The following is a 26180-nucleotide window of genomic DNA, read 5'->3' as shown; positions in this document are numbered from 1 at the left end:
TGCACCAAGGACCCTAGCTATGCGCACATTAAGATCTCTAGTCACTCTTCTGTAAATACTGGAGATCTTTGTAACAGCAGGAGCTGAGCTTGTTTTGATATGCACCGCTCTTACACATAGCATACCTGGATATGTTTCTTTGCATTATGTAAGATTCTAATTACTAAATCTGATTCACTTTGGTTTATGATTAAAGTTAAAACTAGAACAAGATTTTAACTGTTAAGCAGTTAACACTGCTGCTCAGTAAGCACAAATCAAGTCTCAGTTTGCTTCCAATCACAGAAGAACTCAAATTAGACTGCTCTCCAGAGTTCTTATAAAGTCTGCTTTATTTCCTACCTATGGCATCTCAACCCCTCCCTTGTTTTATGTGGACAACATTGACATAGACCCCATACTGTAACTCACTCTTCTTGATACAAGTATTCTGACAAGAGATCCATAAACTGCTCCAATCAATATTACTGATTCTACTTTTACAGAACTGAATCTCCTAATTTGTTTCTCTCAGGAGAGATACCAGTACACTGCTCAAGGAATTTAAGGACTCTGTTTAATTTCTCTATCCTTTTGTATTACTCACGTGTATTTTGTCTCAAAGATAGATTCAACTCCCTCTCATATTCTCTAGATCACTGTGTTAGTCAGGTCTTTATTTTCGGAATACCGGTATATCTACTTTATCTCCATGGATTGAAGCAAATGGTTTTCAAGCTTTTGGGATCCTTTGATTCATGCTTTCCCTGAGGCAACTGGGGATTGTTTTTGAAAAATACACTTGGCAGCCAAGAAGGATTTACTTTTTAAATATTAAGTGAGCTCTTTTTTTTCCCTCCTTATGGTTTCTGGGATTTTGATTTTGAGTTTTTGTTGTGTGTGTATCTGAGGTTTTATAATTTAGTAAAAGTGCCAGTTACCCAAAGAGGATTGTCCAAGGCCATTTTGGTTATCCAGATTGTAAGAGTATTCGTTACCATAATGCACTATCATGAAGCTCACTTTAAGGATCCCTTCACTAAACCCGAAAGAATATAGCAAAGTATTAACACATTCATACATTGTTGGTTGTTGCTTTTCTGCTGTGTCTGTTCTGTAAAGCAGGGCTTTCATCATTTTTGTGCACCTGCCCCCTTCCCTGTTTAACTACTTTGGCTACAGACTTATCTGCCAACATTATTATATGAGCTATACTGTGCAATATAATTCATGGAATGTAGATTCTTCTTCAAGTGATGGTCCCTATTTGGTATTCCACATGTGGATGTGCATGTGCGCCAGGCACCTGAGTCTGGAAGTGTTTCTTAGCAGTGTCCATTGTCCCGCATGTGCGTAGTGCGTCCCTCATGCTCGCAGACGAGAGTATAATGGGCAGTGCGGATCGCCACCTCTCCAGTTCCCTCTTACCGCTGCTTCGCCTGAGTCAGAACCCTTGTTTCTGTGTGCTCTTAGTTTTTACTAAGGCTACATCTACACTACAGACCTTACAGCAGCACAGCTGTAAGTCTCCTATGAAGCCGCTCTATGTCGATGAGAGAGAGCTCTGCCGTCGGCACAATTAAGCCAGCCCCAACAAGCAGTAGTAGCTATGTCATCAGGAGCGCGTCTCCCACTGACATAGTATGGTCCACACTGGCACTTTTGTTGGTGAAACTTATGTCGCTCGGGGGGTGTTGTTTTCACACAGACAAAAGTTTTACCAACGAAAGTTCTAGTGTAGACGTAGCCTAAGAGAGTGACTACTGTTCACTTGCTCTAGATAGTTGTATATAGTTATAGATAGTAGTTTTAGAGTAGATAGTTGAGTTAGCAAAGTTCTTTCCTCATTTGAGGACTACTCCCCCCCACCCACATGGGGACTATGCCCCAGATTCTGGGATTTAAAAACTGTGTCTCCTGCCCGTGCTTGTTCTCCAAGCAGTGACAAGCAGCAGAGGCGCCTTCATTGCCTCAGTGAGGCTCACATCACAGCTCACTGCTCCATTTGCAAGTCCTTCCCGCCCCAAACCTGGGAAGCTTGGGAGCTCTGCCTCCATACTTTTTTAATGGAGGAAGCTATGCGACCGTGTGCACAGTTGGATCTGGGACCATCGGACCCCACCCTGTACAGCAGCCATCACTGGCAGTCACCACAGTTGCTTCCTCTTTGCCAGATGAGGTGCTTATTTCCCTCTCGCACTCTCTGCCCGATGACCACCGTCAATACCAGGACTTGCTCCAGTGGACTGGGGATTCCTCTGGAGGAGGTTCAGGCCCAGCACAATAAGCTCCTAGACATTCTCCAAGCTCAAGGGCCCTCCAGGGTGGCACTGCCTATTAACAAGGCCGTTCTCCAACCAGCGTAGGCAGTGTGGCACTCCCCTGCCTCCTGTGCCCCCACACCTAACCGGGCAGAGAGGAGGTATTTTGTACCTGATAAGGGGGTGGATTTTATTTTTTCTCCTCCAGCTCCTCATCCAGCTCTCTTGTCATCCAAGCAGCTGCAAAGCAGGCACACCAGCACTCACAGAAGTCGACCCCTCTGGACAGGACAGCGAAGCATATGAACCTGTTAGGGGGGAAAGTATATTCCTTGGCAGCCCTACAGTTCCTTCCAAATCGCGAACTGTCAGACTCTGCTAGCTAAGTATGATTTTAATAACTACACTAGACTAGCAGCGTTCAGGGACAAGCTGTCACCGGACCAACAACAGCAGTTTCAGGCACCGGTAGATGAGGGGTGCCTGGTCACCAAGGTGGGCCTCCAGGCGGCTGTGGATACAGCTGACATGTCTTCGCTCGTGCGTGCACAACAGGGGTCGTCATGCACTGGGACTCATGGCTCCAGTCATCCAGCTTCCCCAGGGAAGTCCAAAATATGATAGAGGACCTCCCCTTTGATGAGGTCCTATGGCAAGACGGACAAATCCCTTCACTTGTTGAAGGGCTTGAGACACATTATAGTCCCTCAGAATATATACCTCCGCCCTGCAATGCAGATAAGAGAGGTAGCCGTTCTATCTGCACCCACACAGTCCCTACCCAGCCTACTACCAACACCAGCAGGAGGCTCCATGAAGATGGCACCGCTCTCAATGACCTCACTTCCCTGCATCTGCCACAACCATCTCCTCAACCCTTTTCCAGAAGCAGCCAAACCTCCCCCAATGCCACCCACACTGCCCCATATTGTCTTTGGGGACCGTCTTTCCCCAGTCGCCCACAACTGGGGCAAGATCTCCATGAACAGTTGGGTACTGGAGATCATCCACCATGGATACTCCATAGAATTTCTGTCATTCCTGCCACATCAGCCCCCTTTTCCCCCCACCCAAGTCCCCCTTGGGGACTCTTTCCATCAACACATTCTCCAACAAGAAGCAGACACTGTCCTCCTCAAGGGGGACAAAGACCATGTCCCACATCACTACATGGGATGAGGCTTCTACTCCCCATACTCCCTCATCCTGAAGAAAGAGGGAGGGCATTGCCTCATTCTCGATCTTTGTGTGCTGAACATCAGAAAGTCCAAAATTCTGTATGGTGACGCTGGCATCAATTATCCCATCCCTCCAGCGGGGAGCCTGGTTTGTGACTCGACATGAAGGATGCCTACTTCCACATGGACATTCACCCAGCCCACGGCAAGTTTCTCTGTTTTTGGGTAGGACACCAACACTACCACAGAGATTGCTGCTGAGTCTTTTAGGTACCCCTAACACTCCTCTGATTCAATGCAGCAAACTCAGTGAGGATCAGCAAACAAAGAATTAAAGTCAACCCATGAACCTAGTGCAAGACCATCATAAAACATACATTAAAGAATAATGTTTCAAACAGGCTGCATTTTCTAAGTGAGATAAGCTATAGTTTTCAAATCCCTTCACCCCTCCTGCAGAGCTGTAGGAAGTAGTGCTCTTCCGGCAGCATGAAGCTTTGCTATTCCTTACATGTCAGCTGCATGTTGTATTTCGGGGGAAAGACATTGTTTTCAACGTTGTTATAATAAACATTATCATGGTAACAGAAAGTTTGCAGGAATGGGGTTTAGATCGTGAAAAACTGGTTTGCAGAAGCTGTAGAGGTGCTTTTTAAAGTCAGCTCTTTTCAAAGAACTCTGCTTTGATACAAAGTCCACCTCTAAAGGAGGCCATGTCAGCAAACTCAAATATCACTTGGCATGTGAATGAGTAATCCGCTCCCTTGATAATAGGGAGCGGGAAAAATCACCTACTTCTGCCAACCAGTTTAAAGAGCTGTTGATCAGCTTTAAATTGCACCCTGACCTTGGCTAGACATTAGTGGGTCTTCCATAGGTCTTCATTGGGAAAAGAGGTGTGGAGAACTCAGGGCCTGATTCTGATCTCCTTTATCGCGGTCACTGGAGTTACACAAAGGTCAGTGACATCATCTGTAATGTAAATGACTCACTGGAGAAGCTGGGAACATAACTGCTCATGTGGGAGGCTTGGGGTGGTTTATTAGATGTTCCATTCTTATGTGTGAGTGTTTTTATCAGCAGCCTGTATTTTCCTTAGCTTAGGGGTCTTAATCTCTTTGCTCTGCTCTGTGACCTGGTGGGAGGAAAAAAAACCTGTTCCATCTTTAGGGGACAACCTGTCCACTAAAATGATTGTTTAAAATTGATGATGGTGGCACTGGTATGAAATGGAAGAAATAGCCACCCTGCACTTTGTGAGGACAGCTGACATCTACAGCCATGTCTCTCATTGTTGCAAATAATTCCAATAGGGAGCCTATCTCAAATCTTTATCCCAAAGGTTGCTCTTGCTCTAGAGTCATAGACTCTTTTCAGTATGATGAATTAAGTGGTAAATACATTGAGGGGGGAAATACTTTGCTTCTTTCATCAACAAATGCCACTTTACAAATGCATAAAGCTACTTGTTATGGGTATGTTTATTATACTGTAACTGGGGTCCAAAAGAGGCCACTCATGTGGGGTCTTTATGCTGTTGGATGTTTAAATGCACATTTAAAATGCAAGTATTACCTTCAAATATCTGCTTACAGTTAGCTGAAACCTCTTGCAAATATTCCATCTTCTCTCTCCACTCTTTTCATGTACACAATTGTCCCCTTTGCATAATCTTTTACAAGCAACCATCACTGCCCATGATGATTTCTAGCATTTTTACTATAATTTTATTACAAAATAAAATCTAACCAAATTTTAAAAAAATAACTTATTGCAACAATCTCCTTAGTGGTTAATCTTATGTGAAACCCTCTCAGGATTACTATGTTAGGGTTTGATTAACTGTAGGATTTGACCTCTCTCATAGTTGTCTCATGATATAAGGGCTTGTCTACACACAAACTTGCATTGGTTTAGTTAAACCAGGGCAGCCCCTTGTGTGGGTACACTTATATCAATTTAAATCTAATTGATATAGATTCAACTTCCCCTGTTAACATACCAGTGTAAGCTGATTTAAATCAGTGAGGGTGTCCACACACAAAGTTCCGCAATGTAATTAAATTGGTTTAAAATCACTCTGGTTGAAGCAGTTCCACTTTGTGTGTTCGACAGGACCTAAATGGATGTGCTCTTGTGCTTTTACCATCCCTTCAAAAATCCCCAAAATAGCAAAGGATGGGAGAGAATGTTCTCTACACCACTCTGTAGTGATCTTCTCTGGTAGATGTCCTACCCAGCGCTGCTGGGATCCAAATAGGGTAACCAGATGTCCTGATTTTATTGGGACTGTCCCGATATTAGGGGCTTTGTCTTCTGTAGGACCTTATTGCCCCCATCCCGATTTTTCGCCCTGGATATGTGATCCAAAGGGAGCTGCAGCCATCCCTCCTCATTAAAAGGAGCGACATCACAATGTGATGGGAGTTTTGTGGGGAGAAAGGAAAGAGGGATCCTTCAAGATATTCCCTAAAAAGGTTCTTCATGTCCAATAACTGGCCAGATTACATTGTAATAATTTTTCCTAAATGGAGAATTAATTCCAAAAGATTTTAACACATTCAGACAAATTATCATAATAATAGAAAATAGAGATAGTAAAGACCTTTTAGATCACTGAGTCCACTGTTCTGGAAAAGCAGGGTATATAGAAGCCCCTGAGAGAAGAGGTGTTACATATTAAATTCCTGAGTGTTAATTTTCACTGAAACACTCCATATCTGCCAGGAAGATGAGACAAATATCTGCAAAAATGCATTAGTCATTTTAAAAAGATAAAAAGCCTCTGCTCTTTGTTTGATGCTGACTTATCTTTCACTTATATTGCCTTATTGGCCTGTGATGGGGCATCTGCCTCACACTGGCCCATAAGGGGTTAATAGAACCCTAGGGAAGTTGTGTAGGAGGCAGCCAATTAGAGAGGGGCTGTGAGGACCATCCAATCAAGGCAGGGCTGGTCCATATAAGAAGAGCTGCAGGGCAGAGCAGGTTCAGTTGCTCACAGGAGCTTAAGGAGGGAGAACTGGCTGCCTTGCAGGTAGAAGAAAGCTAGCACCTTGGACAGAGTGATGGGCAGGATCAGGGGAGTAAGAGTGAGCTCCTGGCTGACTGCTAAGACTGGCATGCTGAGGCCCTGAGATAAGGGCGGAGAAGGTGTGGGGGCTGCAGGGAAGTGGCCAGGGAAATAGACTGTGAGGTTGGAGGGGATGCAGCATGTGGCTACCATCTATGGGGTCCCTGGGCCAAGACCCAGAGTAGTGGGTGGTCCCAGGTTGCCCCCACTCACCACTGAGGAAGTGGCCAGACAATGGGCTGAGGGAAGTGGCTGGACAGCAGACTGCAGTTCCCCCGGAAGTCGGGAGTGCAGCGTGTGACACAGCCGGAGGACTGTGTCCTGAAGAAGACGGCATGATCCTCGGAACGACACAGGTCCAGGAGCAGAAGTGACGATGGCAAGACATCACCAGAAGAAGGCACACTGGCTAATAGAGCTAATCCCCAGAACAGCCAGCAGGAGGTGCTGCAGTAGTGAGTCGCATCTCATCAAATGACTATATTATGGCTATATCTACTAATCTATTCCCAATAATTGTCTTCAACTGAGGGAATTTAGCTGTGAGAACATGTGTGTAAGGTAGATTTAAGGTTGCTGCAATACCACAGAGCCGCCTTCTTCCCATGCCAAAACCCAGGTATTAGAAAACGGGGCAATAAATGTTAATGTTACAAGAAAACACAAGCCACAAACTCATAAAAATAAGGAAAATCACCACTAGGGTGTGCTTCACGCACAACACAACCACCAAGTCTTGCCTCCAGTGCTTCATTTGTACCAGGGCTTGCCAGGTTCTGAGCTCGGGAACCTCTAGGTTTGGCAGTCCGCAGCCCCAGTATCTCTGGGCTTGCTGTGTAAGTTATGAAAGTAAAAAATATTGCTTAAGCCTCGGCACCTCTCTCATTACAAATTAAGCACTGCTTTCCTCTGCATTCATAGTGATCGTTATGGGGACCGGGAGCATCACAGTACCTTATCCCCATCTGCAAAGTGCACTTCTAAAACTGTTTTTTAATTCTATAATAAGGAGCTTGTGGGCCTGTCTTTGGGTTTTTATTAGTTATGGATCAGCAGCAATTTGTTCGATGTTATATAAGAAGACATGATCTTTGCTGCAAGGATCTTACAATCTGGTTAAACCACAAAACAAACAGTTCAGAATGCGCTGGGTGATCGTACTCTACTACCATTAAAAAGTCCATATTTACCACTCGTTACCAGCAGAATGTTGAGCCCATATTGGTAAAGTTCCTGAAATAAGCAGGAAAAACACATGCTTTGGTGTGAAGCCAGGCACTAATGAATTGTGTGCTGAGAAATTCAAATATAGTTTGTCACATGGAGAGATGAAATCAGTTCCTGGGACTGTAAAATACATTTACAGTATTTCCTGTTCTGACCAGAGAGAAATACTGTGGTATCTCAGATAGCACAGTGAGGTGAATGTTGACTTTTAAATGGCAAAGGTTGTAGCCTTAGGTGAGGTGAGGTTCAGACCAGGGGTGGCAGAGCCTTCCCAAAAGTGTGGGGGGGGACCCCTCCCCCTCCATGGCCCTGCTCCACACCTTCTGCCCCAGGCCCATCCCTGGCCAAGCCAGAAGTCAGACTGGTCTGGGAGCCGTGGACCCTACAGCTGCCTGGGATGGGGGGCTGAGAGCAGCCCCCAGCCTGTATCCCTGCCCCGTGCCCTTCTCCTGGCATGGGGATGGGGCCTCGGAGCTGCAGCCTGGCCATGGAAAGAGCTGCGTGGCCAGATAGCTGTGGGGACTCGGGGCACAGACCTTCCACCTGCTCTGGGTGGGGGACCCAGTGGCGGTGACATGGGCCGGGGGCTGCTCTTTGTCCCCCAACCCTGGACAGGTGGAGGGTCTGTGGCACAGCGCCCCATGCTGCCCAGGCTCCCCGTCTGGGGTCCAGCTTCCAGCCTGGCCAGGGGAGCAGGACCTCGGGGGGGAAGAGGAGGGGTGGGGAGGTCTGTGGTGAAAAGTGGACAGGTCCAGGCCCATCCACTTTCAAAAAATGGGAGTGCCTTGGCCCACCTTGTTCCAGCGCCCTTGGTTCAGACACTTTGCAGAGGTCATTGTTAGATCATTTCATTCAATAAGCAAGGGCTTAAAGAGAAGACCTACCGTGTGTGAAGAAAAAGATGGAGCTAGTTCTAACCCTAAGTGCCATCTTGTATATTTTCAAAATATATTTTTAAAAGATGAAATAACCTAATCTCTGCAAATGAATCCAGTAGTAAAAGAGCCAGTACTGTATAGCTAGCTGTTCTGGGGATCTATCAGAGTTACAAAAGCATTTCCAAGGTTATGTATGTTTATTTTGGTTGCCCAGTGCTCTCTTATTCCAGATGTGATGCACAGTGATTTAACAAGTCTATCTTTTACTTTGATGAGAGCATTTCACTGGAGGCAGACAACCTCCCGATGTATGTTTGAGTTTTCAAATCCATAGCTCAGATTATTTGTGGAATAAGTCATGTAGCGCTTGACATGCCAGTGAGTTAAGACCTGTTATTAGTTTTGGTTTTGGTAGCCATGATGTTGAAAAAGGGGTTGTAGTTAGGGCTGTCAATTAATGGCAGTTAACTCACACGATAAACTCAAAAAAATTAATCGCGATTAAAAAAAATGAATTGTAATTAAGCGCAGTTTTATTCACACTGTTAAACAAGAGACTAACAATTGAAATTTATTAAATATTTTGCATGTTTTTCTACATTTTCATATATAGTATTCTGTGTTGCAATTGAAATTAAAGTGTATATTTTTATTACAAATATTTGCACTGTAAAAATGATGAACAAAAGAAATAGTATTTTTCAATTCACCTCATACAAGTACTGTAGTGCAATCTCTTTGTCATGAAAGTGCAATTTACAAATGTAGATTTTTTTTGTTACATAGCTGCGCTCAAAAACAAAACAAAGTAAAACTTCAGAGCCTACAAGTCCACTCAATCCTACTTCTTCTTCAGCCAATCGCAAAGCAAACAAGTTTGTTTACATTTACAGAAGATAATCCTGCCCTCTTCTTATTTACAATGTCACCAGAAAATGAGAACAGGCATTTGCATGGCACTTTTGTAGCCGGCATTGCAAGGTATTTACATGCCAGATATGCTAAACATTCTTATGTCCCTTCATGTTTTGGCCACCATTCCAGAGGACATGCTTCCATGCTGATAACGCTTGTTAAAAAAATAATGCGTTAATTAAATTTGTGACTGAACTCCTTGGGGGAGAATTGTATGTCCTCTGCTCTGTTTTACCTGCATTCTGCCATATATTTGATGACCTCGCACATGTTGTTCATTTTAAGAACACTTTCACTGCAGATTTGACAAAACGAAAAGAAGATACGAATGTGAGATTTCCAAAGATAACTACAGCACTCAACCCAAGGTTTAAAAATCTGAAGCGCCTTCCAAAATCTGAGGGGGATGAGGTGTGGAGCATGCTTTCAAAAGTCTTAAAAGAGCAACACTCCAATGCGGAAACTACAGAACTCAAACAGTGGCAATAGAACCTACATGGCCAGATTTCAAGCTTTAACCACTTAGCCCATGCTGTGTGGGAAATTTAATTTTCTATGGCCATACTTTTGTGCCTTGCAAATCTCATCCATCTATGTAAAGAGGAACATATTGCCTGCCTGTTATACAAAAAGCTCAAAACAAGCTGCTCTAGCAATTCTACTGATGCTGAAAGGGCCTGGGCAGTGGATCTAGCCAAAACCAATGGGGAAATGTTTAGATACACACTAGGCCTGCACCAGGTCACCATAGTGGCCAAAGTATCCTTAAAATCCCAGAGCAGTTTGGCTGCCTTTTACAATGAATTAGCCAGGACTGTGTGATCCAACATGGTGCACTTGTCTGTTAGAATGGGCGTCTATTGGGCAGCCCTCCCATGAGTGCAATGCTGAATGATTTCTGATTTCAAATATGGAGTTTCATGAATGCCAGCTAGGATTGGATTTACCTTTCTCAGTCATAATAGTGAGTCATAAATGCTCTACCTGGTACATGTCTTACCACAGAAAAATCAATAGCCGTCTGTATCAAGCTAGCAGCTGAAACAATGAACTCTGTTTTCATGGATTGACCTGCTGGGAAAGTATTAAGTGTGTTTTACTAACTCTCTGATGCAGGTGGCTCATTAGTCAGTACAGATATAAGGGAGATGGGCCTAGCTACCTTGAGAGAGAAGACTGGATCCAACAGTGCAAAGCAGGCTACCTGAGGATTCCCTCAATGCAGGAGAATTTCCAAGAGGGAAAAGCACTGTTGTAGCTAGCTGTAATCCCTTTTCACTCTTCAAAGTAGGAAGCATGGCCGGGGAAACAGCTGGAGTACTGCCATGCCAGAATTCTCCCTTGGGAACTAGAGGTAGGTGCAAGCGAGAGCAACCCTTACAAACTGGGGTTTTGCCAACTTTTCCCCCCAACCCAACTAGGGTCTAACCCTGGGTGCAATTCAGCTAGCACCAGAGTTAAACCCTAGTCCTGAAATAGGAACCCTAGAAGCAGCCGAGTCTAAGAAGATGGCTTGAGATGAATTTGGTATCTCATTGTTAATTTCTTTATTAATAATCAAAACTCCAGAAAGGGGGCAGACTTTTGATTCTACATAGTTTTACACAAGAGGGCTGAGCCATGTCTGATATGAAAACTCCAACTTTTGAATTTCCTGATGTTGGCTAATTGAATTAGCCCATAATATTGCACTAAAATAGGCATTTGCGTGAATTAATGCAGTCATCCCCAAATATTTTTGTCTGCATCCCCCCTTATCTGGTCCGTAGTCCCCCAGGAACCACGCTCTAGAGCTGGGGCTGGGAACAGGGCCGCAGTCAGGAGCGGAGCCAGCGCTGCAGCTGGGGCCTCAGCTAAGAACAGGGCCAGGAGCTGGGGGCCACGGCCAGAAGCTGGGCCAGAGCTGTGGCTGGGGCAGGAGGTGAGGCCAAAGTGGAGCTGGGGGCAGAGCAGGGCTGGGTGGCACTCCCTCCCCACCCCCCATGGGGACTGGTCCGGGCCCTAGTGGGCCCACTGGAATGTTCCTTTGCAGCCACATAGGGGTCCCACCCCACAGTTTAGGGACCACTGAATTAATGTTTAGTCCTTGTGCTGTTCTTAAAAATACATTGGAAGGAATGTGAAAAGTGCATTCCGATGGGATCTCAAGGTTGTTAATTCTTTGACTGCGTCTCCTGTTGAAAATATGTATTTCCTCTGTTTTGGTTTTCCTGGTGATTGTTTGTGATAGTTATCTCTTAAATACTGTTGATGTGCCCACTGCATCTTTTCTAACCATCTGTTGCCACCTGCTGGTGATATTATTGAGTTGCCAGACTAGAGTGTGATGGTTTCCAGCAGAAAATGTATGCCATACTGTATATAACTAGGGGCAATCTGGTATCAAACACATGGCAAATGTACAAATTACTTTTCAAACAATCTGCCTTCTGTTATCAGATAGCGCCATAATCTACTGTCACCAACAATGCCATTTTTCGCATATCAAACTGAATTAAACACTGTTAAGGTGTTCTTGGTTTACAATTATATATGAAGTAAACAAGCTTCTATTATTTATTTCTCAGCTCTTATCCCCCTTCATTTTCGTGACGGTATAGCCAGTTACACTGGCTTAATGCTTTTATACACAAACACGTGCACTGAATACCCACCCCCACCCCCACCCCCACCCCCACCCCCCGTCTCTTAAATGATGGATTGCACTGCAGATCCATGTGAATTAAATAGCCTGAGTTAAACCATGTAATAGAAGTGGTTTGGAGACAAAGAAACCTACCCACCCCTTTTCCCTGCCCTGTTTGAAATTATCTTTATTGCCTTTTTTTATTTCATTTCTGGTTCTCATGTCAACAAATGACATAGATGAAGCTGCCATTTCGCTTCGTCTTTCTGTACCATTTCTTCTCCTCCATCTCCCACTATAGTTCAGGAAGTGACTACTTGCAAGTGTGCATATGAATTTTTAATGTTTTCTAAGTCAAAGTCCGTGTTCTCCAGCATTCCACCAGAAACATTTAATAATCAGGCTGAAACCAGTTTAACTTGTAAACTGATTGTTTACATTATGCTGGCGCCCTTCTGCAGTGAAGATTTACCTTCAATACCATCAGTTCATTGTGGGGGTTTTGAACTCAGGCCTGCTATTATTCACAAATTCAGATAAAAATGTAAAATCCTAAATTCAGACAATATTGAGTTAAAATTCTTCTTTATAGCCTGCCTGGATGGGACCCATCACTCCATTCTATCCACTTGCGTGGTTAAAGCACCCTAGGCCATGGCTCCATCTGAGATTGGGGAGGCAGTGCTGAGGGACCAATGTCTCAGAGACCAAAAGGCTGAGGTTAGGTGGAAATAAGTCAGAGCAGGATTTAGCTGTCTTCTATTAGCAAATGATTTTTGTAAAGCATCTTGAGGCTTTGAAGCTGAAAACAGTTTTCTTAGCAAACTATGGAAACCAGGTGTTGTATTGCATCTCTGTAAATCCAGATAAATTCCCACCACTGCTCTTTTCACTCCTGTCTGTTTAGTTTCACCAAGACAATAACTAGTCATACTACATTGTTAACAACAAACAACTTTCATTTCTCTCAGTGCATATTTAAAATTCAGAGTTCAGCTGGCCTGAGCTTCTGGAGGGGAATTTTTTGAATCCAGACACTCTGCCAGCTAAACTCCAACCCCCCTTCCATTCAGACTGTGGGTCCCTATAGGTCTTTTTTGAGAAAACTACTCTTGCAACATCCTTCAAATGTGGACCTCTGACTTTCAACCAGTAAGTTATAGCTAGCTATCCCACGTACAGCAGTTTGCTCCAGAAATAAGGACTCTGTTTTGAGGTCTACACAGCTGCATGAAAAGTAAGCCATGCTGAGCGCACAAATTTTCTGCGCCACTTACACATTCCATGTCTGGCTGATTCCAAACAGAACACAATAGTATAGCTAGGCTTTTTGGAATGGTTGAACCTTATGTTATCCCAGACCTATAATAGGCACAAGACAATGGTAATTTTTTGACTGCCTCTGTTTGGGACTGAACCTGCCATTCCTAGCTTGGATATGCAAGGAATGCTGGGACAGACAAAATGTGCATCTCTGAAGCTGCGTGGTTAAGATTCCAGTGATATCATCATGAATTTGTATCTTTGTGCAGTGTTACGCTGGGGGTTGGGTGAAACTTGGCTGAAGCTGGTGGGTATAATGGCCACCTTTCATTTGGAAGAAGCAGTTAATAATCATAAAGGCATAGAGTTTAAGACCAAAAGGGACCACAAGATCATCAGGTTTGACTTCCTGTATGTCACAGTCCACCATTACCACCCAGTACCTACACATTAAATCCAACAATGGAAATGAGACCAAAGGAAATGAGACCCATAAGAGACTAGACTACTATGTGCCACAGGCAGATAATAGAAGGAACTGGGTGTCTGAGGGCCCTGCAATGGCAGGGAAATGATTAAGTGAGATATTCACAAATAATCCTGGTAAGAGACCCACATCCACACACTGCCAATCTGAGCTGGGGGAAATTCCTTCCTGAACCAACATATGGCAATGAGTTAGGTACCCTGAGCATGTGAACCAGAGCAGCCAGCCAAGCGCCTGAGTGAGAATACTCGGTGCCACCTCAGAGCCCTGGCCTGCCCTGCCCTGTGTCCCATCTCCAGTCATGACCACCCCTGATGCTTCAGAGGAGAGAGGTAAAAAAAACCCCTTCCATTGAGGAAAAAATCCGCAGTTAAGCTTCTTTTGGAGTAAGAGAGCTAAAACAATAGGAGCCACCAGCCAAAACACAGGCCGAACACAAGGCCAGTCAGCACCTGAGCTATGTGGGCAGAGGGCTTTCACTGAGGCTGAATGCAAACACACACAGCTGGGTATTGTTTTGGTGGAGCTCTGTGTGAGATCAGATGCAGTGAGAAACACCACAGAAACAAGCAGGAAGGCAAAAGTAAGCACCAGAGATGTGCTTGTAGCCTGGGAGAAAGCTAAGTGAGAGAACTTTTTGGTAGAATGCTGGCTGGAAAAAGAATCTTGAAATACTGAGCAAGGAAACTGTCTCCTGTTGTTTGATTCCTACTTTGTACAAAATCCTGTGTCCTTGAACATTCTTTGTAAATAGGATTGCATCAAAGAATATCTGACTCCAGCACCAATTTCTCCTCCTAGCTGAAACTGACAAGACCCCAAATTCAGCTAACCACTCAGGTCAAAAAAGATTATGTGCAGCTGAGGGTTTTTTTAGGTTGGGAGTATTCTAGTTAATCCTTACTTGGACGCTAAGTTACTCTACAAACAATCTTCCTTTTACCATGGAATGTGTTATGCTTAGAAAAAAATATCCCACTGTAAACCAGAGAAGATGTTTGACTGGGCAAATATAGCATGTTGCTGTTCCTGCACTCTCAGCTGTCATTCCCATAAGCAGGTGGTGTAAAACAATAGCTCAGCAGTCACATTTTCCAAGCTGTGTATCAGGAAGCAGCAGAACCCTCCTCAGTGCGAGACTGTGAAGACTTTGAGGTCCCCGCTAGTCTGTGTGTCTAGCAGAGACAAAAGGCCACACAATGAAGTTCCACTACACACCCCTCCTCTTCTTTTGCTCAGGTAAGCTCATTTCAACAGTTGGTTCATTTTTGGTTTGGTTCATTGCTTAATGTGTTGCCCACTGCTCCTTGTGTATAACGTGAACTGTGTTAATAAAGCTTTATGAACTTGCAAGGATGACATACAAAATTAATAAAATACTGGCTTCTAAGTGCAATGATATCAGTTTATTCACATTTGAAGACTGAACAAGTGGAGAAATATTCAGATGATTTAATCACAGTATGCACTGGGTTCAAAAGTCGAGCTGCTTTCTCCCCTCTACATTTGCTGCTTTTTTTCTGCCATGTGCCATGTTTTAGCACAGAACAAAAAAGACATTGAAATCTTTGGGGATTTTTAGCAAATATGGCTTGAAATGCAATATACTGTAACAAACATTTTCATTTATTTGTGGGGAATACTGATAAGGATACTGAATTGATTGGCAGCTGCATGTGTTGTGCTGGGACCTATTAATAATTCCAATTAAACTGTCCCCTAAGAGATTAAGTATTTTGTAATCTTAAATATTTTTCACCAAATTAAAAAAATTGCTATATTACTACCAAGACCTATTAGAATAGAACTGTAGGAAGGATTTTGTTAATTGGATTAATAGAAACCAGTGTAACTGTTGACCTAAATATGACTCTGTGATCATAACATACCGTCTGAAACATGACACCCAATACTGCCCTTCCTGTCAGTGGAAACAGGAGCTGTTTGTCTGCAGCAGAATGTGATGTAAACTTCCGTGTTTTGCCACCAAGCATCTTAATAGCAAGAGTTGTGTCATTTCAGTAAATCTGATCCATTTGGAGAAAAGTATTTCATACAGTACAAAGCAGCTGAGACCCAGGAGCAGATTACAGCTGGATCCTCAGATTCCCAGCTCAACTATCTTAAAGGACCTGAGAGTAAATCAATTAGAAACCGAGCGAAATCCTGGCCCCACTTTAGTCAATGGCAACACTCCAATGGACTTAAATGAGCCAAGATTTTGCCCTAAGAACCTGTTCAAGAGTCTGAGCTCAGAAAAAGGATTTTCAGAAGTGCTAACCTCTGACCTAAATCTGCTCCCATCACAGTCCATTCCTGTTGCTGGATGAAAAGATCACTGGGAGCAAAACAGGCGGCTCTGCAGAGCCAGCTTCGCCTTCTATGCTGCTACCTTTGATACTGAGTACAAGGAAACATGTTGTGCCCTTGTAACACTGCATTAGCCAGGCTGCAGTATGGTCCCTTGTAGGTAGTGGAATTTAATTTAACGCTTTCTCAATCACATGACACACCCCACCTATTTTCACAAGTAGTTTTATTATGTGTACTCTGCCAGTGTGAAGAGAATGAACTGACTTGTAAAAATACGTTGTTATTGAAAATGTCAAGTTGATAGCAGCTTCTAGATGTAGCAAAGGGCTTTAGCATTGTATGTTATCCCTCTCCCAACTTGTGAGGATTTGGGTTTCCACATTATGCAAAATCTGCAAGGGCCATTTTTACATACCAACTGTTCGCTTTCACTATGATCTGAAGCAGATGTACACAACCACTTTCTAAAGAAAAGATGAAAGTATGTAGGAATAAGACTGCAAGATGACCGTTCCCTTGTGGCTCTCTCAAAAATGAAATGGGAACTCATCATGAGGGTATGCGACTGATCAAAATAATTTCTAAAGCAGATTTTTTTCTGTATATGTCTGCTCACTGAAAGCATGAGTGAGCAAGATATGGGAAGAGGAAATGGAATCAACATTAAATAAAGATAAAGTGTTAGGTCTATCTTGTCTGAAGTCACACGAGCCTTTTAATTAAGAGGGAAAGCCTGTTTCCTTTTCCATGTGGATTTGAAATGACTGACTTGCATGCTGTTGCACTTGAAATTCAGATATAAAACAAGATGAAGCTGGATCAGTCAACAGATGTACACAGGGAGCAGATTGCAGGAACATAGCGTTAATGTCTTCTTAACCACACAGCCATGCTGAGAATCACTCCCAACAATTCCCAGCATTCAAAGCTTAGCATAAGCTTACATAAATAAAAAACAACCAACAAGCCACAAGGTGGCACTTTTAGCTAAACATACTAACATTATTTGTGCATATTCTTTAAACCTCCAGTGTTATGGGCAAGGACAAGAATGTGGATCCAAGAAAAAAGATGCAAGAAATGCCTGGCAATGAGTCTTCAGTTTGCCTAACTATCCAAAAATGCAGGGTGAGATAGGTTTTAGGAGTTTCATGAAGCCTGATTCCAACTTTGATGGTGGGAGTTCTTGATGTTTGTTGGTCTCCTGGATGGAACTGTATGTGTTTTGAATGATACTTACTCTTGCAAGCAAATATTACTCAGAATCAGAATTGGTTATCATCCCTGATGACTATGAAACAGCCTAAGACATGGTCTACAAATAAAAAGAAGCAATGAAATAGTAAATAAGCTTTGTTATGGTTAGAGTCCCTCACTAAACTGGCACATGACTTTGTATCAGTAATATTTGCAGGATGTCCTTACCAAGATTGCAATATACTCTATCACTGTCTTACGGATGACATATTTGCTGTTCTGTAGCTGGTCTGATCCTGTGCTCTGAACATGAAACTCGTCTAGTTGAAGATTTATTCAAGAACTACAACAAAGTAGTGCGCCCAGTGGAAGATCATCGTGAGGCTGTTGTAGTCACAGTTGGGCTGCAGCTTATTCAGCTTATTAATGTGGTACAGTATGAATGATGATGTTTAACTGTGTTTATTTATATGAGCGCATCAAACATTTCTTCTGAATAAGCTTTTTCCCTAAACTTTCTGTTTGTTTTTTGAAGGATGAAGTAAATCAGATTGTAACAACCAATGTACGCCTGAAACAGGTAACCTCTGAATCTCATTATTCTTGCTATTCCAAAGCAAACCAATGCCCTGGACCTAATCAGGAATGTGCTAGTCTCCAGACATAAATATTACACGTACAACATTTTCTGTTATGGTTTTCTGAAGCAGCTTAGGCAGATGGCAGAACTGATTGATGATTTCTTTATACAGTCCTGGAACCTTGAAGTTCCATTGAACAACATGGAGCTCCTTAAAAAAGACACTTTGCATTTGACAAGATGTCCTTCTCTGATATTGTTTCAAACAGCAGATTAGTGTTACAGTTATTTTAGATTATTGAGGTAATCATCATGTATTGTTTGAACATATATAAGAAAGCAGCATTGGTAGAAGGACACATACAGTACTTTTGTGCCTATCTACATGTATCAATGGTATGACAGTCAGTAGATCTTGGAAATATTTTATTTAGTTCCAGCAATACCAATAACAGATTTCCACTAGCTAAAATTCTTTTTATAGCAATGGACGGATGTCAACCTAAAATGGAATCCAGAAGAATATGGTGGGCTGAAAAAAATTCGTATCCCATCTGAGATAATCTGGCATCCCGATCTTGTTCTTTATAACAAGTAAGTAGTGCTAATGGTACAAAAACTCTGCATAGAGCCTCATATAACAAAAAAATACAGAATCTGAAGTAGAGGAAGGGGACCAATGATCAGCCTGGTGTTTTTTCAATACCTATTTGAACACTTCATATGTGTCTGAATGGCTAGCTGAGCGTCACTTGGATTAGTAAATGGAAAAGATCAGGAGAGAGAACGTCTAAAACAGGGTCTGAGACAGTTATAGTAAATCCAGTGCAGGACAGAAAACCTGTCCATCTTTTGAACATCAAGACCAAATTCTTGGCACACACGCCTCCTCATAACCTAATGACAGGGGAGTTACACCCTGGTATTTCAGATCTGAATTTGACCCATAGGTTTTATATTCAATGAGCCAAATTCTCCACGCAGTTACTTCAGAGCAACCCCTTTACCCAGTATATACCCTTTCCAAGTTTCCTTCAGATAGATACTGTATTATATGTATGTCAGTTATGCTATCCATGTCACTGTTAATTTCCTCTTCCTTTTGCAGTGCAGATGGTGAGTTTGCTATTGATCAATTCACCAAAGTTCTTTTAGAACATACAGGCAAGATCATCTGGACACCACCAGCAATTTTTAAAAGTTACTGTGAAATTATAGTCACACACTTTCCATTTGACCAGCAGAACTGCAGTATGAAGTTGGGCACTTGGACGTATGATGGTACAGTGGTTATCATAAATCCGGTATGAATCAACTTTTTAAATGAGAGTACCAGTAGACATTGAATATTTTAACCTGAATTCTTTTTTCATACACCTTTTTTCTTTTTTTTTTTAAAGTCTCAGGTTTAAATGTTAATTGTAAACTGCTCTGATTGAAAAATAAACAGGTACTAAATTACTGAAAATATTAATTACTGATGCCAAAATATAGAGTTTACTACCAGCAGTATTCAGCACTACCGGTCTTCTAGAGCTATTCTGCACACATTTAGTGCATAAACTTCATTGTCAACAGCATGGCTAAAACTCAGAGAGCCAACTCCTCAAATTGGCACAGTTCCATTGACTTCAGTACAGCTATGGCAACTCTTTGTTATCTGTAGTAGTATTAAGGCTTAGTATTAGGATACAGCCACTAGATTGTGATTACACATGTATCAGGATCCCACTCCTGGAACAAAGAGTTCCCTCAATCATATACATTGTTTGTCTCTCTTTCTCCCTCTCTCTCATTTTCTATAATTTATTGGTCAGTAGCTCTAATATTGAAATATACTATTTATACTGTCAGGAGAGTGATCGCCCAGATATGAGCAACTTTATGGAGAGCGGCGAGTGGGTGATGAAAGATTACCGGAGCTGGAAGCACTTCGTTTACTATGCCTGTTGCCCTGACACCCCATATCTGGATATTACCTACCACTTCCTTATGCAGCGCTTGCCTCTCTACTTCATTGTCAATGTCATCATTCCCTGTCTGCTCTTCTCGTTTTTAACTGGGTTAGTGTTTTATCTGCCCACTGATTCAGGTATGTGCATTTATTACATTACTGTAATAAACTCCTGATTCTCAAAGGAAAGAGCAATAACTAACAATTAAGTCAATGGGACCTGTCAGGATCAGCCCCTAAAGTGATGGACGCTATAAACCTAGCTGAGAAACAGTTTAAACTCTAAAACTGCTATTATATAGGCCTGACCCAGCTCCCTTGGAAATCAGTGGTAAATCATTCATTCAGTTTCACTGGGAGCAAGGTTCAGCTGATTGGTTTTGTGCCTTTGAAATTAATGTATTGAATATGTTAATAAACAATCAAAGGGTGACACTGGAAACCCTGATATAGCATGTTTGGGTAGGGGATTGTTTTAGCTATTAGCTTCTGTGATGGCATGAATAAATATATTAAGCAGCCCTGGACTCTTTCTGTGCCTCACTATTAGGTGCTCTCTAATCTGAGAAAAGCACCTATTCACTGCAACCATTTCCTGGTGCTTAATTTGTTTTTAATCCATGCCAGGATTTTGTCCCTTATCCTTGGTTGTTTTTTTCCTTCAATTTCCTTTTATGTAAGGTCTTATCAGGAGCTTTTTTAAAAAAAATGCTTGCCACTGGACTGAACAGAACAAAATGAATGTTCATTGTGCTTTGTGGTTCAGTTTTGTCATCCTTAGTTCTAAATAGGGTTGCCAACCCTCCAGGATTGTCCTGGAGTGTCTAGTAATTAAAAGGATTAATCTTTAATTAAAGATTATGTCATGTGATGAAACTTCCAGGAATACGTCCAACCAAATTGGCAACCTTAGTCCTAAAGGAAGTCTCAAATACCGACTGAGCTCTAAGGCCGTGTGCTCTCTTGTCCATTCAATCAGCCCCCGGTGAGGCTGCCATTTATCCAGAGCAAAAAACAAAGCCACCCAATGGAGCTGAGGAAATCAACCCAAAGGCGCAAGCCCTGATTAGAGGCTGAGTTTACTCACTTAACTCCTGCAGCACATACTCATGCTCATAGCAGGTGAGTTGTCAGTACCTTCAGCCTGTCCCCAGTCCCAGTTTTGTCCCGGAAAACTCCAACTTGATGCTGGGGGCTTGATCCTAATTTGATCCCTCCACAGTGGCAGAAGAACATGAATGACCAGCCAGGTTTGCTGCTTCTTGTGATGCAGGGAGATATAAAAGTAGTCCTGATGTATAGGTATACATTCAAGTATCCAAAATGTACCAACAACCAATCACCCATGAAATCACACTCTATTTCTCTCCCTGATTAACACCCTCTGCACTGTACCACATTAATGGCAGTGTTGTTGTTTTGTTCTGTGTGGCAGGTGAGAAGATGACTCTGAGCATTTCTGTTTTGCTGTCTTTGACTGTGTTCCTTCTGGTCATTGTGGAGCTGATTCCTTCTACTTCAAGTGCAGTGCCCTTGATAGGCAAATACATGTTATTTACCATGGTGTTTGTCATAGCATCAATCATCATTACCGTCATTGTAATCAACACCCACCATCGCTCCCCAAGTACCCATATTATGCCACAGTGGGTGAGGAAGGTGAGAAGGATTATTTGTGAATTTCTCTGCTTGAGCAGCGCCTTAAATATTTCACTCTGAGGTTTATGTGTTAAAAATCTCAAGATGTTGGGAGGAATTTCCTAATCCAGATAAATCTCAGGGCTCCCTGGCTGGGCTGCAAAATCACTCCTTTAAGTAGCAAAATTGCCTGTTGTTGGGTAGACTATCAGAGGGAAAAGCCAACACCTGGAGGCAGATGAGGCAAAACAAAGTGGCAGCTGTGGACAGAGAAGGAATTAGGTAGGTTGCTTATATAGCTGTTTATGGGAACTGACAGATTATCAGGCTGCATGACTCCTGGCCCAGCAAGTGGCCAACTCCATCAGCCAGCTGCCTGCCCGGGTGTTCATTGTGGATCCACAGAGTGGAGCTCAACTGGGGCTCCCATGACAACTCCTCAGCCCATTCCCTACTCTCCTATGAAACAGCATTATTCCACAGCTGTTGGGAAGGGAGGGAAATCTTCCTCTCCAACTTAAATGATGGCCACCAGACCTTACCAAGACTCATGGCAAAGTTGTGGGTATGTCTCCACCAGGGGAACCCAGACCATCTGTGGCCACTCCTGCTAGTCTTTCCATTACCCAGCTTGCATGAACTGGCATTAAACTATGTAGGCCAGACCTACCAAATACAGACCTATATCTTTAAAATTGCTCCTGTGTTGCAGTAGAAATTGTCTTTTTTTTTTTTAATGGAACTTTAAAAAATATTATTTTATCAAATTCCTGCAAGGCAGAAAATCCCCTGCATAAAGTGAGGAATTTTAAAAGGCCATGTCTGTACATGCTGTGTGATCAGGAAGAAAAACCTCCACTGATTTAAAGAAGGTAGTGAAAATCTGTGTTTATGTAAGTGAAACAGGATAGCCAACAAGAAGAAGGGACAAGCAAAAGCAGGCCAAAAGGATTTCTCTGCAACACTTCTAGACAGTGTGGGCCAGATCCTCATTTCGTGTGTATCAGCATAGCTCCATTAAAGTCAGTCGAGTTACGCCAATTTATGCCAGTTGAGGTTCTGGTCCTGGGTGTTATACTCTGGTTATGTTTGGATCCTGTTAAATCAGTATACATTTTATATAGCAGCAAGAAATTGTTTCTTGAAAATGTGTGAGAGGCTTGTGTATGATTCAGTAAGCTCCAGGGCATCAGATTTATACAGGACAAGTAAAGTGTGACTAAGGCTTGGGCTGTGACATACTTTCAAACAGGGAATTTCTAGCAAATCCAGTAGAGGAGATTATTTGGTAGTTAAGAATGTTGTACCTGCTTTTATTTGTTGTAATGCCACATCAGTAAGACAATCTCCCTAAACTAATACAATTTCTTTTTTCAGATCTTTATTGACACAATCCCAAATGTTATGTTTTTTTCAACAATGAAACGACCATCCAGGGATAAACAAGAGAGAAGGATTTTTACAGAAGACATTGATATTTCGGAAATCTCTGGAAAACCATGTCCTGCTGCCGTCAACTTCCACTCCCCACTTACCAAAAACCCAGATGTGAAAAGTGCCATAGAGGGAATCAAATACATTGCTGAAACCATGAAATCAGACCAAGAATCCAGTAATGTAAGGCATTTTTTATGTGTGATTCATCCTTCGCTTTTAAAATAAGACACTTTATTTTCTGGGAATAATAAATCTTTCCATTTCTCACAAGTACACCCCAAACATAGTTTCTGCTGTATCAAAGAGCCCTGTTATTCCCTGATGCAATCTGTAAAGAATGATAAATAAAAGTTACAGATGACAATTGAGTCTTTGAAAAAAATTATGCACTAAGATTTTCCAAGTGTAGTACATGAACTCAGAGAGGAGTGAGTACGGATAAAATTAGAATGGTTTCAAGGAAATTAACAATATTCCCAAACAGATTCCTAATGTATTTCATGCAGAACATTTTCCTAATATAATAGGCAGTCTGCAGTACACTCAAAGCTGGGAAATAAACCTTAACAAAACTCCATGCTAAAAGAAACATTTTGATTTCACCACCTCAGATCTTACATGTGATATGCAAATGTTAATTCCAATTTTGGTAAGCTTTGATTTTGTGGACTCAGTACTCCAAATAATTCCTATAGGGGGGCACATAATAAGCATCTTTTAGAACACACTGGCCTTTTCTACTGTACCACCGAAATGAAGGCTTAGACAGCATTTCCCAGGAAAAGCTAGCTTTGCCCCTCTTCTGTAGAAAGTTAAGTATATGTGCTAAAACCCTTATTTATAACGCCTGGTTATATACTTCTGTCCTGAGTCGTTTCTAATATTTGGAGGTTAACTTTAATACTAATACAGCACTTATCATTTTGAAGGATCCCAGAGACTTCTCAATTATATACAAAAAGCACCACTGAGATGCAGATGTTTCTGGATGGGTGGTGGCAGCAGCTTGAGCTTGGGGCTTGTTGATGAGAGAATTATTTTGGGCACCCCCAATTTAACTAATTCATTTTGGGCCACAATATGAAAAAAAAAGCACAAAATTCTCACCTGAATGTTCGACTGCAACGGAAATGCTGGCTCAGCTGAGATAGTTAGAGGTTCAGTCAAATACTCCAGTTTGCATCTGAGTTCATTTTGTGGGTGAAAACTGCACCTGAAAAAAGGGAGTCCCGACCTCAGCTGTTTTGAAGATTTGCACCCCATTTGTAAAGAAGGCTCTTTGAGTCATTGCCAGCCTTTTGAAGTGGAGCTCAGCTGTCTGTGTGGTCTGTGCATCATTTCTAACATTTACAAAAGGTTTCCAAGGCAAATTACAAAACCAAGCCAGGGGTTGTAGCCATTCTGGTGAAATGTAGCACTTATGAAGTACTTGAAAATAGTAAGTGATTATCACAGTCCCACTGGGAACTAGGTAAATCTAATAGTCAGTTTTACAGATGGGGAAACTCAGGCAGAAAGGTTGGAAAAGCCTTAGGTTACAGAGAGTCATTGTCATAGGCAGTATTAGACTGTATGATTCCTATGTGCCCACTCCCATGCTTGGCACACTATTCTGTGCTCACTCACACTGCTTGCCTCCCCACAGAAGTTGCTTAGCAAAAGCCCCAGCTCTGAGCAAGTAGCTTGGAGGTTCTTGTACTGGCAAAGCCAGCTTGGGCACCATTGTCCCCCACAACTCTGAACTGCGTTTGGCTCCCCACAAAAATCCAGGGGCCTATAGAAAAGGGTGTTGTGTCCCGAAGGTTGCTGGGTGGACAAAATGGGGACCATGAATAACCTAAAACCTTTAGGAAAAATGGTGACTGGTTTTGAACACTCACAATTGGCATACACTTTTAAGGCTCATTTTGCAGTCTAAAGGGTATTGAGGTTGATTTTCAAAAGAGCCTGAGGGATTTAGGAGCACGTGTTCCATTAAAAACCAATTGGAAGGCGCTTTGAAAATCTTCTTTATTTAAATTAAAACCCAGGCTAGCTTTGATATTTATAAGTCCCCACAATCAGGAGTAAGCCTGTGGCCAAATGTTTGCAGTGCTCTGAAATGCCCACTTTGGCAGCTGTCCGCACACAGCAGAGTGGTGTGTGGGAAGGGGGTGGGTGTTCAAGAGTCTTGGCTGAAAACACCACGGCAAATCTCTGCTCTTACAAAATGAGCAATATGATCTTTTAACCACTGTAGATCACACAGGACCTCTGTTCTTAAGGCCGCTGTTGAAAGGAAGGTTGAATCATCCCTTAATTTGAATTTGTGAGTCCGGCTAGCATAGGCATTGCAGACCACTAACTTGTCACTTCAAAGAAAGTGAATATTTTTCCATAATAATATTAGAAGCCAGAGAAAAGCTTTCCTTTGCACAAGACAGTAATTGCCCACACTTCCATATCCTGCCTTGTAAGGAATATAGCTCTCGGGAGGTTCTAACTGTCTCCTCTTTCTTTCATGTCCAGGCTGCAGAAGAATGGAAGTTTGTTGCAATGGTAATTGACCATCTTCTCCTTGGTATCTTCATGCTGGTTTGCATTATTGGAACATTGGCCGTGTTTGCTGGTCGTCTTATTGAATTAAATCAAGAAGGATGAACATTAAATCTAAAATGTGTACTATCCCTGGCACATCTTTATTCACTTCGTAGGCTTTTATTGAATACATTTCATTGTTCTACCTGTTGTGTTCTTCCCAGCTGTCTGAAGGTTGCACAGCTAAGAATCACTTCCCATGGGGAACAAATAAAGGAAAAATTAAAATGATTTTTCCACACTTGGCATTTCTGAGCCACTTCCTGGTGATGTCTCTTTTGTCAAAAGAAAAAGATCTGTGCCACTGACAATGTGAAAATGCTATGGAAATGGCTATGGAAATGCTATGGAAATGGCTGTAAACCAGGTTCTGACCCTTCTTAACAATCTTAAAAAACATTAATGTATAAATAGAATGTTTAACTTTGAAACATATTAAGGGCCAGATTGTGCCCCAGCTGCAGCCCATGTCAATAAAGTCTAACTGATTATAGGATTCTTCACTTCATGTTTTATCTGTGCTTTAGATCATTATCTAAACTTAGCTTTCAAGCTGGTTTTAAATCTCTGACATGTGGTTTCTGTATTGGCCATGTC

At 42.3% G+C, this 26180-nt stretch overlaps 1 protein-coding gene across 1 annotated transcript; it reads left to right on the top strand.

The window, feature by feature from the left end:
• The first annotated feature begins 15086 nt into the window (after nt 1-15086).
• CHRNA1 (cholinergic receptor nicotinic alpha 1 subunit) lies at nt 15087-25646 on the top strand. The gene is made up of 9 exons (XM_077829804.1): nt 15087-15126; nt 17683-17828; nt 17933-17977; nt 18462-18571; nt 19086-19281; nt 19832-20069; nt 21367-21590; nt 22947-23186; nt 25515-25646. The coding sequence occupies exons 1-9, from the start codon at nt 15087-15089 to the stop codon at nt 25644-25646; spliced, it is 1371 nt and encodes a 456-aa protein (XP_077685930.1).
• The last annotated feature ends 534 nt before the right edge of the window (nt 25647-26180 follow it).

Source organism: Eretmochelys imbricata, chromosome 11 (genome assembly GCF_965152235.1).
Source record: "Eretmochelys imbricata isolate rEreImb1 chromosome 11, rEreImb1.hap1, whole genome shotgun sequence".
Classification (NCBI taxonomy): Eukaryota; Metazoa; Chordata; order Testudines; family Cheloniidae; genus Eretmochelys; species Eretmochelys imbricata.
This window is presented reverse-complemented; position numbering and strand designations above follow the sequence as displayed.